Source organism: Lethenteron reissneri, chromosome 44 (assembly GCF_015708825.2).
Source record: "Lethenteron reissneri isolate LAM-NWPU_2019-01 chromosome 44, ASM1570882v1, whole genome shotgun sequence".
Classification (NCBI taxonomy): Eukaryota; Metazoa; Chordata; class Hyperoartia; order Petromyzontiformes; family Petromyzontidae; genus Lethenteron; species Lethenteron reissneri.
In genome coordinates, this window is record NC_083822.1 from 10,218,047 (window position 1) to 10,232,890 (window position 14,844).

General features: G+C 53.3%; 1 protein-coding gene across 1 annotated transcript in view; it reads left to right on the forward strand.

Annotated features, from left to right (window-relative positions):
- The first annotated feature begins 11,503 nt into the window (after positions 1-11,503).
- The window catches only part of LOC133353614 (voltage-dependent calcium channel gamma-2 subunit-like), a 44,280-nt gene continuing 40,939 nt past the window's right edge, over positions 11,504-14,844 (forward strand). Inside the window, exon 1 of the mRNA XM_061569996.1 lies at positions 11,504-12,192. Within this exon, the coding sequence (XP_061425980.1) occupies positions 12,073-12,192 (120 nt within the window). The 5' untranslated portion in view covers positions 11,504-12,072. The remainder of the gene's footprint in view (positions 12,193-14,844) is intronic.

The following is a 14,844-nucleotide window of genomic DNA, read 5'->3' on the forward strand; positions in this document are numbered from 1 at the left end:
CACATAAAGCAAAGCAATGGGGAAATAATCGAAATGATGAACGAAGCAAGTGCCGACTAAACCGAGCATCTTCTTGTTTCCTCTGATCGTAAAAAATAAGAAAAGAGAGGGAAAAATGGAGAGAGAGAGAGATAGCGACTCTCGCGAGACATGTGGCGAGTGCGAAGCGGATCGTGGCTGCACATGCACCGTGAATTATAATTGAATGAGATGCGTTGCCAGGGCCTGGTCAGGCAGCGTTCTATGTGCCCAGATTGTCTGCGTTATAGCAATGAATCGAATTATTGTCAACATTATGTTTTCACTCGTTTAACCAGGAGAGCCTCTTTCTTTGTTTTATTTCGATTTAAAGCTTTCGTGACTGCAGGGATTCATATTCTTGGTTCTTTCGGTAAAGTCACGTAGAAGGGATATAATAATATAATAAAAAATCTACATAATATAAAACAGGGCTGTCGGAAAGACAGCGTTTGAATAAAGGTTCATTCAGACGCTGTCTTTCCGACAGCCCTGTTCTTCACCTGAGGACGGCTGCTTGCGTTGTGGCCGAAACGTCGTGAGAATTGTATTTTATTATGTTTTATTTTTATTATCTTTCTTTATTCCCCGGGAGTGTCCTGCCCCACGTTTTCAAAGTCGTGTACGGGCCCGATATTGATGTTGTTGTTGTGTGTTGATTCCAATTGAGCAATTTGCACGGAATGTTGCAACATTGGGATGTTGTTTTGAGCCCAACTGATTGGCCTTGTGTGTGCGTGCGTGCGTTAGCTATGGGAGGAAACCAGAGAAACCCGGAGGGAACCCATGCAGAACCAGGGGGGGGAGCGTTCAAACACCACACTGAAAGGCACCCGAGTCGAGAATCGAACCCACGCCCTTCTTGCCGCGAGAGGCACAAGTGTTACCACTGCGCCACGCTGCGTCCCCTGATTGCGTCCCTAACATGCGCGAGACATCGCAAGTGTGAAAGTTAAAAAATCCCAACTCACGCGAGCCCGACCTGGGAATCCGCGATTGCACGCCGGCCTAACTCACACGTGGTGGTGACTACCGCCTCCGTCGTTTGATGCTCAACAATCATCATTGCACGTGTGCGTACGTGTGTACGATACAAACATGCGGAGGTGTACAGGCAGGCGGCCGCGATGCACGGTGAGCACGCTGGACTTGCAATCCTCCTCTCCCCACCCTCTCCCCACCTCCGCCCACTTGGAAGCATTCTAAGTGGTGACACCACAACTCGATCGGCAGGTTGCGTGTGGTGGGGGTGAAGCACGAAGACGTTGAACGTGAACCACCCCTCCAGTACTTAGCGTCGAAGACGAGCTTTACAAACACGACTCACGAGGGGCCCTATGGATCTCGTCTCAGCCGGAGAGCCTTCGCCAGCGGGGGAAATTGCAGGGCTGCGCCTTTACCCTTGCGTTTTGAGATGTTTTCCCTCGTTTGTTTGCAGCCCGCGTGATGAGTGTATCCCCATTTACGGGAGAAAGGATTGGAATTGCTTTAACGCATTCTCGGTCTCCGTCTGCGCAAGGCTGCAGCGAGGATCGCCTTTCTCTGGGTTTTCTGTGATTAAATCATCCATCGCTTCCTTGGATTCCCTCGAGGTCCTCCCCAAACCCCTCCCCCCTCCCGAGCCTCGTCGTCTCTTTCCCTCGTCCGCGCGCAGCGACTTCACATGTAATGGAAAAAGTAATATTGAAAAAAACTTTTTTTTAAACACGCTTTTATGAAATGTACTAGTAATGGAAGAACTCCACGACTCCAGGAAGTGGCCCCGAAGCTTTCCACAACGTAAGGGACCGTGGGCAATTACAGACGTCAGTTGAGCGTGGACAATTAGACCCAAGCCGAAACATAACATAAAAAAAGAATGTTTAAAAAAATATTTTTTTATGATAAAATATAGTATTGTCATCAGTATGACATAAGTATGCCAAGTTTGCAGTCGATACCACATTGGGAAGTGGGTCAAAATTGAGTTACAAGATTTGAGGATACAATGACAACAACAGAGTGAGTTAGTTGAAAGCGTGTAAAATATGTAAAGTTATACTAATAGGGGTTTTCCCCTTTTTTCTGGCAACAAAACTGATACCTTTTGCAAGGAATCATGCTTACATTAACCACAATACTTGCAGTCGCCAAAAGGCGCGTCATCTGGTCGAACACCATATGAGACGAGGCTCCAAAGAAAGTTGTCTCTGATGTGGACCAATCAGTTTCAAAGACAATGCATAAATTATCAGAGTATTGTTTTTTGTTTGTATTTGACTGCAGGTATTGTGGTTAATGTAAGCATGATTCCTTGCAAAAGGTATCAGTTTTGTTGCCAGAAAAAATGGGAAAACCCCTATTAGTATATTTTGGTACTGGCAAAGGAGGTCCCATGATATGTAAAGTTATTAATTACACATGTAATTCATATGTAATTAATAATGACCCGCGATTGTATTGTATGCATCGTCTCGTTCACGCACATCGCGCAGAGACGCCGGGGAAGGAAAGCGGCCAGTTACACCGGCGCTGCCGACGATTTCCCAAGCTCTGCGGTCCTACATTGGGATACTTGGCCTCACCAATATATTGTTATTATTGTTGTTTTTATCATTTACAGGAAGCAGACTTTTCGATTTAAAGCTTTCGTGACTGCAGGGATTCATCTTCTTGTTTCTTTCGGTAAAGTCACGTATTATGTTTTATTTTTATTATTTTATTACTTCCCTTCTACGTGACTTTACCGAAAGAAACAAGAAGAGGAAGCAGACTGTTTCGGATATTTGGTATTTATCAAGATTAGTCGCGGCCAATGCCTGTCCAACTGCCTGCAAGTATTCTAGTTACATTATACGTCCAAAGTTTTGTCATTCACATAATAATCATCATCATAATGCAGCCCTCCAGACAATGCATGTACATGCAGGTCCTCTCTCTTGTAGTCTTGTGAGATCATGATTTTTCCCCGTGATCTGCCAATGGTTTTTGTACCTTTCGAGGTGGCAACCTCATGCAATCTCCTCCTGTGCTGTGCCAACGTAGCCGCCTTTTATTTGACGACAACATCCCCTTAAGATTCACTTGCGCGTGGCTACGGAGCGTCACGGTGGATTTGCGATGAATTGGTGTTTCGTTCTGTGTGTGTGTGCGTGTGTATGCGCCGGGTGGCTAAAGCACAGCAAGTTGGTACAGTAGGGGGCAAAGGTGGTGCATCAGCCAGTCATCTCGGTCATCTCAGTCAGTCGACCCGTGGCACCTGCTGGGTCTGCCCCGTGACCTCCTGCCAGCGGGCGTTCGACACTTCACGTGGCCTCAAGGTGCACTTGGCCTGGCACAAGCGTCGTGGTGACGTCACCGCCACTTAGTGGCGAATGGCGGTTGTTGTTGTTGCGTGTGGCTGGATACTGGGAAGCGGTAGCGTAGCGGTTAGCGCTACGCTGCGCTACAAATTCGGCGACCCGAGTTCGATTCCCGCTCACGGCCAACACCGGTGACGATTATCTGAATCGGTCCTGGGCCTCCCCTAGGTCGACTCAGCCTCAAATGAGTACCTGGATGCGGTGTGTAAACATCGCCACTAGGGAGGCAAAAGCGGCCGGGCCTGGTGTTGGCCACCCATCCCCTCGTGTGCCCTGTCGGCCTTCATAGGTGCACCCTAACAGCACTTGCCCCAACAGTCTGCTACAGGCTATACGGGGGATCTTTGTTTTTGTGGGTTCTGGAGGGTGGTCGTCTAGAGATAATCTCAGGGAGCGTGGCGTCACGCCGACTGATGGAAGCTCCCCCAGGGGTCGCGGCCACGCGGTCCGTGCAGCGTGGCGCCTCCATGCGCCTTGGGGGCTCAGACGTGCGTTCTGAGTGACGTGAAAATAAATCGAGCAGCGTTCGTGAGTGACACGCCACCCCACGTGTTGATCGGTGGCACACCATCCAACTTTTCACTCCTATCGGGTTTGGTATTGTCGTCGGTGTAACTTTCTATGCCCGCCCCAACTGGACAACTGTGAAAAAACGTTTCGTAGCTCATCGGATTCCTCCAGTCTGAATAAAGATTATTTTTCCGTCTTGATTTGAAGCTTTCGTGACTGCAGGAATCCATACTCTTTGGTTCTTTCGGTAAAGTCACGTGGGTAGAAAATATAATACATCACGACGTTTCATGCTTTCCCACCTGATGACGGACGCTTGTGTTGCGCCCGAAACGTCGTGATTTATTTTATACCTACGTGACTTTACCGAAAGAACCAAAGAGTATGGATTCATATTCTGATTCTGATTCATGTATTGATCAGTGACACACCATACAACGTGTTCGTCAGTAACAACGCCACACGTGTTGATCAGTGACACACCACCCCACGTGTTCGTAAATAACACGTCACGCGTATTGATCAGCGACGCACCATCCCACGTGTTCATCAGTGACGCCAGCACACGTGTTCGTAAGTAACACAACGTCACACCTGTTGATCGGTGACTCACCACGCCACGTGCTCATCGATCTGCAGACGTGGCAATCTTATGTGGTTGAGGGTTAATGACAAAAACCTTGGCTTCAAAATACCGCGTGACTTAACCCCTCCAAAAAACAAATATGGATCAATCTATCGGCTACGAAACCTCCGGCTTTAAGTGAACTAACCAACCACTAATCAACCAGTGGGCTCGATGGCTTCGGGTTATGTACACCACTCATATTTGATTGGCGTTTAATTTGCCACGGAGAAAGGGCCATTGCCGAAAACGTCGTCTATGTTTTTACTTTTAAGGCTACGCAGTCTTTTTGACGAATGTGTTGATTTTAGTTTGTTAGGTCTGTCTTCTCGACAGACCTATTCTTCACCTGAGGACGGCTGCTTGCGTTGTAGCCGAAACGTCGTGAGATTTATTTTATCATGTTTTATTTTTATTATTTTATTATTTCCATTCTACGTGACTTTACCGAAAGAACCAAGAAGATGAATCCCTGCAGTCACGACAGCTTCAAATCGAAATTTTGGTTTGTTTGTTTGCTAGGAAGCTGCTCTTCGTGCACCTCCACACACAGCAGCGCTCTCGCCGATCGCGCCTTCTCGCGCTCATCCCGGGACCCGTGCAGACGTCACACCCGAGCTCCTTTGTTCATCCCGAGCCGGAGTCGTGCATCATCGCGCGTGCGGCACCAGACGAGCCCAAGGGGGTGGGGGGGGCGGCGTGGGGAGGTGAGGGGAGGCGAGCGACGGAGTGTGGCGGTCGCCGTTCATTCACGCCCGTGGAATTCTAATGCGTCCACGGTCCGCGTTGCTACGAGTAAGAAAGAGCCGCCCATTGTTCCAACAATAATACACGGGGCTATAAATAGACAGGTGAGCGAGAGAGCGAGAGAGTCAGAGGGGGAGAGAGAGAGAGGGAGACGACGAGAGAGGTTGCGTGGCGTATGGGTGCAAATGGGGAGCGGTGGCGCTGCAGTCGGCGCACTGGCACGGCCGTGTAAGCCTCGCGGCCACGGCTTGCAGACAGTGGCGAGCGGCATTTGGACCTGCTCTGAAGCTGCGCCTAAGTTGACTCAGACTTAAATCGCCGCCTGGTGAGGTGTGTGAAAACAGCAGCGTTGGAGGGGGAGACAAAATCGTCCCGGGGTTATGATGCCCACCCGCACCCCAACTTAGTGCGCAGCGCCGCCTGCCTCAAATAGGCGCTCGCTAAGGACACTTTCCCCAGCTGTCTGTTTGAAAAAAATGAAAGTCTTGTCGGAGCATCGCTGCCTTTCTTTGTGCGAGGGCCGCGCGGGGAGGCGAACAAGCGACGAATTACCCACGGCGCGTTCCCCGAGCGTCGGCTCTCAATTTGAGATGCCGGTGCCGCGCCGAGGAGGTTTTTAGTTTTTTAGTTTTTGACTGTCTACGATTGGATCGGCGGAGTCGAGGCTGACGACCGCTTGCTGCTCCAACTCCGCCCGCATTTCGGATGCGCCGCTGCTCGCGGCACTCGCAAAAGACGAAGCGATGGCGAGAGGACTGAGCACGGAGGGTGGGAGCGTGACGAGGGAATGGCAGAGGGCCCGACGGACGGTGGGAGCCAGGGTGGAAGGTTGTGGCGAGATGGACGATTAGAGTTGAGCGGATTGGAGAGTGGAAGGCGAAGAGGAGGGGGGGGGGAGGTGAAGGATCGTGGAGTGGAGCGTGGAGGATTGTAAATAGTGGATACGAGTGTGCGGGGTGGGGTACTGGATGGAGGGTTGAGGATCGTGTGGGTGCCCCATGGAGAGTGGATCTACGAGTGGAGCGTGGAGGATGGAGGGAGGAGGAGGCTCGAGTGATTTGCGCGAGCGGAGCTCCGCGGTGAGCCGTGTCGGAGCCCCTCCCGGCCACTCGGCCCCCTCGTCAGCGCGGCGCTCCCCGGAGCGGACGGTGCCGCCTCCACGCGCGCATTCAACATCCCTGGGACAGGCGCGGAATGACAGCGCGGTCACGTCCCGTCTCCTTCAATTTGAAGTCCTCCACGCGTCTCCCTGTGCCATGCGCTCTTCCCCTTCATCCCTCCCCTATAGCTTTCCTGCCAACCTCCCCCCATCTCCCCCTCCGTCCCTCTCTCCTTTTCTACACCCCCCCCCCCCACACTATTCCCTCTCTTCCTTTCTCATCCCATTAATATCTCCCTCCGTCCACCTACTCTGCCTAAGTTCATATAATTTATTCTGAAAATTACGTAATTATACCCTCCCTTATTGCACCCACCGTAGCTTCCTCCCTCCGTGTCACTCTCGATCCATCCCCCCGTTCCCTTCATCCCCGCTCCTTTCTCCTGTCCTCGCTTTCCCCCCCCCCCCCATCTCCACCCTCCCCGCACGCGAGGTGAGAACAGATGATCGAGCAATCGCCACGCTGCCGTCTCTGGGAGGAAGAGCGGATGACATGAGACTAAATATTGGGTCCGAAGCCGTTTGACGGCATCCTGAGACAAGAGTGGGGTGGGAGGGAGGTGAGGGTCGCGGTGTCTTCGGGGTTCCGCCCGTACCCAGGGTCCCCTTGCTGGGTCGCCACCCGCCGTAGACTGCTCGCATCTAATGGGTCCATTACGCGCGCCTCCTAACGAGGCGGGCTGACACAGCCGGGCCTCGGTCACGAGCGCGATGAGCGGTAGCGGCACGCGCGCGCGAGCGATCGTAAGGCACGCGGGGACACGCGGACGCCAGTGCTTTGAACGTAAATGCACGAGGCGGCGAACACGTGAATGCACACGTGCGTCTGCAACCAAAGATAAAGACAACGTTCCCACTATAGCCTGTTTAGGCTGCTGGGGCAAGTGCCCCTGAGCAAGTGGCACCAGGAGGCAGGAACGATGCAGGCAGCTGGCCACCCTCGCCACCCTCGCCACCCTGGTGCGGCGTGTGAATAGTGTCCCCAGGGCCGATATTTACGCACCACTTTAAGTACTCGTTTAAGGCTGCATCGACCTAGGGGAGCGCCTGAACCGGTTCAAATATTCGCCACTGATGTTGGCCGTGAACGGGAATCGAACTCAGGTTCGTAGCGCAGGGTGCTAACCTCAACGCAACCACACCCGGACTACACACACGTGCGCATGACCTAACCCTAACTTTAAATCTAGTCCAGCCTCTAACGGTAGCCCTTAGTCCCTATTCTTTACTCTAGAGCAAATAGTGACGCTTGCAACTAAACCTGACTCGAACCCTAACAATGACCCCATGCCCACACCGGACATCTGCGAAAAAGAGCTTCATAGCTCATCGGATTCCTCCGGCAGTCTAAACAAAGATTCTCATCTGATTCTGAACCTCCGCCGAACCCTGCCTCGAACCTGAGCTCACGCACGGCCCTCACCGTAACCATGCCCCTTTGTATCATACCCGTTGACTGCTAGTCTTGACCCAAATCTTGACTTCATAAATCCACGAACTCTCACTTCGACCCTGAGCCTGGACTCCTTAACCGTGACCTCCCTGACCCCCGCCGCCGTGACAGCCGGTCACAGTCTCCCTCTCTGCGTTGGCGAGACAGTCAACGACCCAGCTGTTGCGCCGGGCCCGTTACGTCCACACGACGGCGGCCGTGGAACGGGCTCGGCCCTGCTTTGTGAGGTCGCGTTGTGGTGTTTTTAAATCCTTTATATTAAGTTCGCTTGCTTGCTTGCGTGCTTGCGTGCTTGCTTGCTTGCTTACGACCGTGCAAATCTTTCGGTCGTTTTTTAACCCATTTCCCGTGATCCAATCGAGCTGACATTTTGCACACAGACTCGTTGTGCGTGACAATTAATTTTCGTGAAAATGTTTTCCAAAATGTTACACTGTTTAGGGAATTTTTTTTAAATATTTAATTACCAATTGCTTAATGCTGGCAGACAATCATCTGACCCGTAGGTGGCAGCCATCTCAAGCCAGAGGACGAGAGGACTCTAGCCGCCACGCATATAAAGGATTTAGAGTAAAAAACTTTGTTTTTACGGGTTAATTTTTTATGAGGCCCAGACGGATGACGCAGGACGCCACGTGGGTAATGTGATCCCCAACAGCCGACCACGGCGTCTCGCGTCGTCAGGCATCAACGCGCTTTGCGATGCTGCGTTGACGGGGCCAGGTACGGCCGGTGAACGAGAAAAACAAATGATTGCGTGTCCAGGGACTCCTCTACTTACGAACGAATTATCTTCCAGAAGTTTGTTCGGAAGTCGATTTGTTTGTAAGTCCAACTTGACTCCAGTCGATTCTAAACCATGTTGAACGGCATGTACGCTTAACACGGTGAATGGATTTAGATGGTGTATAATCTCCTGTAGATGTAGACGCCACTGGTTCTTCACGTTCTGCAGATGTAGATGCCACTGGTTCTTCACGTTCTGCAGATATAGATGTCACTGGTTCTTTGTGTTCTGCAGATGTAGATGCCACTGCTTCTTCACGTTCTGCAGATGTAGATACCACTGGTTCTTCATGTTCTGCAGATGTAGATGCCACTGGTTCTTCACGTTCTGCAGATGTAGATGCCACTGGTTCTTCACGTTCTGCAGATGTAGATGCCACCACCACCATTTATTGCGCTGCGGTTGAAATTACGACTCTCGGTCCAAACGAGCAAATGGACATACGCACAGGTCTGTTCGTATCTCTGAAAGTTCGTAAGTCGAATGTTCGTAAGTTGAGGAGTTCCTGACTAACAATAGGCAACGTTTCGGGCAATGTATCCCTCTTCAGAGCAAGTGATCCTTCGAACTGGAATTATCCTTCTTAAGAAGTCGACGCACCCGTCAACAGCAAGATCTCACACAATACATGTTTTTTTTAGAATTGGCGACGTTCCTGCCAATGGCCCTTCTTCACCTCCGATTGACGCGGTTGGCTACGTGCGGTGCAAAAGAAGTTCAACTTACAGACATAGAACGTGAAGGTCCGATGCTAGAAAGGTCGCCTAATATACACTTCTCTTTAAGACTCACAGTGTTGTTGATAGTTGTTGTTGTTGTTGTTCATTTGTGCTTGTGCACCACTGCCAACGCAACAGCAGCACCACCACCAAATAACTCTCTTTTTTTCTGAACAAGGACCATTGCCAGAAACGTCGCCGAACATGTTATATATTGAGGCTGAACAAGTTAAAATAACGCGCACGACCCGCCCGGAGTGGAAGACCATCACCATCATCATCCAGCAGTGGAGTGCCAGAAGAGCTATCCCCGCGCCGTTCAAGTTCATTTATTAGCTTTAGCCCTGTGAGCCATTCGGCTCTTGAATCGGGTGCAACCGCAACAAACAAAAAACATAAACAAAAAACATCTTAAAGTGAATATGTGACTGAGTGAAAACAGAAATTCCAATTAAAGACAGCAAAATATTGCAGAAAAAAACACCGTAAACCAACGCGTTGTCCAATATCCGTGACAATCCACACTTCTAAACGAGACCATCCCCTGCAATCATCCAAATAAACTCAAAACTCGACAACGGCATCACAATCAGCTGTTGTCCTTCCCCCGCGCCGCCTGCAACGTGCAACGTGTTGGCCACGTGCGGCGCGAAACAAGCTCGAGGTGCTGCGACCGCACGGGCTGCCGAGCTCGCGGTGCCGTCCGGGGGTGGCCGAGCTCGTCCCGGGAGTCGCACGGAGGCGTCGGGACGGACTCCGGTCACCGCGGCGCTTTGCGGAGAATGCCACCCGGGGCTGGTGGAAGCCGAGCCCAGCTAATGAATGCGATGATGATGATGGTGGTGGTGTCAGCATTGGGGGAGGGGTGACCGGGGATTGGGGGCGGGGGGCGGGTTAGAGGGGGGCCCAAAAACGTTCGCCCTCCCCCCACCCCCTATAATTGAGCCAGAACCCCCCTTCGCACTTCTCCCCGCCGCCCCCCTCTCCCTCCCCCCCAATAAAACAAATTTCGTTGCGCTGGCAACAGCTGCTACAATTGTAAAACGCACAAACATCGAATCCCGTAAATGCACGCTTCGATTGTACGTGATGCGATTGTCCTCGTGGCTTGCGATAGAATTGTTATGTTATGTTATTTATTTATTTTACTCCATATGCGGTGGACTCGGTGGCGTCGCAATTAGAGCCCTGCGCTATGAATGCGTCGAACCGAGTTCGAGGGAGGGAGGAAGGGGGGGGGGGGGAAGGGAGGGGGGGAAGGGAGGGGGGAAGGGAGGGGGGGAAGGGAGGGGGAGGGGGGGAAGGGAGGGGGGAGGGAGGGAGGAAGGGAGGGAGGAATGGAGGGGGTAAGGGAGGGAGGGAGCCGGATCTCATTGAGGCGCCACGGTAGCGAGATGTTAACTACCTCGCGTGGTATACAGGAGGTCGTGGGATCGACCCTGACGCCTACAGTATATTTGGAGTGCGCGTCCCTCTCCTCCCCGTGGTCGCGTGGATTTTTCTCGGGGTCCCTCCACATTTAGAATCAACGTGCGTTCGGAGCATTAGCCCGCTATGAATTTCCACGCGACACGCCACTTCAAATTTGCATTGCCAGGTCGCTTCCAAAAAAGAGAGCTGCAGAGCTCAGCGAGCCTTACCTCGTCTCGTGTCATCACGTGGGGCGAGCGACCGCAGGGGTCAAACCGTGGTCATTAAGGTCAGGAGGGGGTCAGCGGGGGGCGTGGTCTGGTGTGGGGGGGGGGGCTGCTCGTTAGTGTCTCTAAGCGAGCTCTTTACAAAGCCTCAGGCTGCCGCGCCTGCCTCGTAGCCCACACGGAGTCTCGCCGCGCGATGTCGAGACGCGTTCTCGCGCCACGGCGCCCGGGCGGTGTTCCCGCATTGCTGGGCTGGCGATGGAGAGAGACGGCGGCAGCGCGCGCGTCATCCCCAGCGCGTCGTCCGGCACGCGGCGAGGGGCTATTGGTCAAAGGCGATACTCGACGATTCAATCATCGGACCCTCCTTCCTGTAAAGTGCCCGGGGGGGGTGGGGTGGGGTGGGGAGGGTGTCACGCTCACCAATGAGACTCAACTCCCGGTCGCTTGAGTTATCGGGCCGTTTGTATAAACGAACAGGGCTACGTGCAAACCCCGGCTTGACAAAGTGTGCGCAACGGCGGACTAATGCGCGATGATTCCCTCCTTTCCCGCGATTTGGAATTTGGCCGAGAGCCAATGCAGCGATTACCCTCAGAGTCCCCGTCTTTTAAATATGCGGAGCCCGTAGGGGCGGGGGGGGAGAAATATATTGTCCGTAAGCTCCATAAATTAATAAGTAAAGGGGAGGAGGAGAGAGACAGAGAGAGAGAGAGAGCGCGAGACGAGCTCGGCATTTTCAGTCGCGCAAAATCATTTATCGGCGATTTCTCTCCGACGCAGTTCGACCCTTGGCGCTGTTGACAGCGATTTTCACACTCGCCAGCCGCCCTCCCATCATCCACGCCGCCAGTGGCCGCGCCGTGCAAGCTGAAAGGTTAAAGGCGCAGCCCTGCAAATCGCGCTGCTCGCGCCTCGTCAAGGCGGAAGGTGCCTCCGCCTAACGGGGGCTTCTCGGGCAGGCCGAGTGAAGCACTGAACATCACCGCTGTTCCCGCTCCTCGTTGGCCACGCGCGTCGGAAGAGGTGGGAGTTACCCACGCTTTACCCTACCACCTGCTGGTTGACGAACTGCGATGCACCAGTCTACCCTGCTGGACGGGCAGGAGCGACGGGATTTTATCAACGATTTCCACCATTTCGACTGCCGCGCCGAGAGATCGGACCGAACCGGTGACCTCAGGAATGCAAGTCCAGTGAGTTTATCATCGCACCGCGGCAGCCGTCTATGCCCCGTACTCAGAGTTTACTTTCAGCCGGGTCTACCCGGCACACCACATCGAGCATGCACCTCTTGCTGTGAGCGTGACTCGCTGTTAACGGGCACAGCCTTACCGGTGACCGTGCAAATATTCGGTGACAAATTGACTCGGCGACGTGCTTTTTGGTGATACCGCGTATGTATGTCTGTATATCTTCTTGGTTCTTTCGGTACAGTCACGTAGAATGGAAATAATAAAATAATAAAAATAAAACATAATAAAATAATTATGTTTTATTATTTTATTACGTTTTATTAGTATTTTTATTATATTATTATTATTTCCATTCTACGTGACTTTAACGAAAGAATCAAGAAGATGAATCCCTGCAGTCACGAAAGCTTTAAATCGAAATGTATGTCTGTATATCGAACTTCTTTCGCACCGCACGTAGACAGCCGTGCTTGTCGGAGATGCGGGTGAAGGACAGCAAACTAAACACAAAAAAGAAATTCAAAATAAATTAGTTTTCAATCTAGATGATGATTTAAAAGTGCATCGCTCCAGTGGTTTCCTAATATCGGAAGGGAAGAGCGTTCCAGACGGCCGCAGAAGCGCATCTGAAAGCGCCGCGCGATGCGTTGACCTTTGTATTTGTTCGATGGCCAGCCAAAAGCCGCTGCTGTGATGATGACCGGAGTTTGCGTGGTGGTCTATGCTCCTTGACGAGTTTAGCGTGTTCCTCGGCAAGATGTCCGACGTTTCGCGCCCCACGTGCTGGACGCATTTTTGTCGGAGGGAAATGTGAAAAAAATGGAAGTTCAGGATTTAAAAAAAAATTCCCACCACGTGGAGATAAACGTCGCCCTGCCCGACAGCATTCGCTCTTTCTCTCGCGCTCTCTCTCTCTCTCTCAGAGAGAGAAAGAGAGCGAGAGAGGACGACTCAGAGGCGCGAGGTGGAAGCACAAACGAGCGGGGAGGGTATCAGGAGCCACGCGGTGAGCTGGCAACACCATCAATTGCCAAGCTCTGCGGTCTTCTATGTAGTGTTAAATATGTTTTCAGCCCAATTAACGAGTGGTTATACACGTAGGGGGGGGGGGGTGGGCACCGGAGTACCAGGATAAAACCCGTGCCGGCGAGAGGGGGGGGGGGGCGGGCAACACTCTATCCCATAGAGGTAGCGCAGATCGAGAGGAGTCAGCAATTTTCTCTGCGTTGCACATTCGTGGCGAGCCAAGGTACGGCCGCTCCTCTACGCCTACCCAGCGGCAAAGGGGAGTTCCACAACATTTAGTGCGGCGATCCACAAACCCTCTGCGGCTGCCTCGATGGCGACAGGCAGCCACGTGCAGCGCAGCCACCGCCGCTCGACCACGACGACCTCTAATGAGCGCGGCGCGCGCGCACGGCCGCGTGCCCGTGGGGTCTGCGTGCAGAGCGTGTCCCTTATTCGGTGGGGGCTGGGTAGGGGAGAGGGTGGGTTGGAGGGCGAGTGGGGGAGACGGCAAACACTAATGACCCCGTGACGCCACAGCGCAACGCGAGACCGCTGTGTGCTGAGAGGTTCAGCGGCTGCAAATTGTAAAAGGCAATGATGCAACCTAGAGCACTGCGGCCGATACAGCCCCTCCTGGAAAATGATCGTTAACGTGACTCTCGCTGCTCGGCCGGTTAAACGCGGGACGCCAATAAATCAATCGGAGGATCGCCTTCACGTGCGTCTCGGTGCGGGGAGCTCATCGTATCATCATCGTCGTCGTCATCAGCCACGGTCCATCCACTGCTGGATGAAGGCCTCCCGGACCCGAGTCGGCACCAGACGGAGGTGCGGAGCCAAATCACGGAGTCGTTCAGCGCGAGCGAGGAGGCTCTGTGAGCTGCGCGAATGACCTTGCCCCCCCCCCCCCACACCTTCGCCTCGCCCTCCCCCTCACTGCCCCCACTTCTACTCAGCCCCCCTCCTTCCCTCCCCTCCTCCCTCCCAACTTCTCCGCGTCATTTAAATTCAGGGAGAGGAGTGAGGGCGCTGGGGGGGGGGGGGGGGGCGGTTGTGCAACGAGGTGGAGGGTCCCGTTAGCGGCTAGGGACGAAGCGGTGAGGCCGCCGCACGACACTCGCGCGGATTCCTTCCCCCGTCAACCACCGAACGCGGAACGTCGCTCACAATGCCCCTCGAGGCGAGTCGGGGGACGCGAAGGGTTAGGTAGGTAGGGGGGGGCTGGTTGGGTGGGCGCGGGGCGGGGGAGAGAGGGGGGGCCGTGCACTCGACGTGATCGCCGCGAGCCCCGATAATGGGCTGTCAGGATGAGCGCAGCGCGCAGCGACAGTGCGTGGGAGGGAAGGGGAGTTGGAGGGGTTGGAGAGGGAGGGAGGGAGGGGTGGAGGGAGATGCCAGGATAGGCAGGAAAGCGATGGAAAGGGGAGGAAGAAATGGACGAAGGGAGGGAGAGATGGAGGGAGGGAGGGATGGGATCATGGTGGGGCTGGGTGTCTACGCACAATGCGTGTTTTTATTTACGTATCGCCACAAACCCGGCGACGGTAGTTCGAGTCCCGCTCACGACCAATAACAGTGGCGAATATCTGAACCCGTCCTGGAACTCCTCTCGGTCGACTCCGCCTCAAATTGATACCTGGTGCG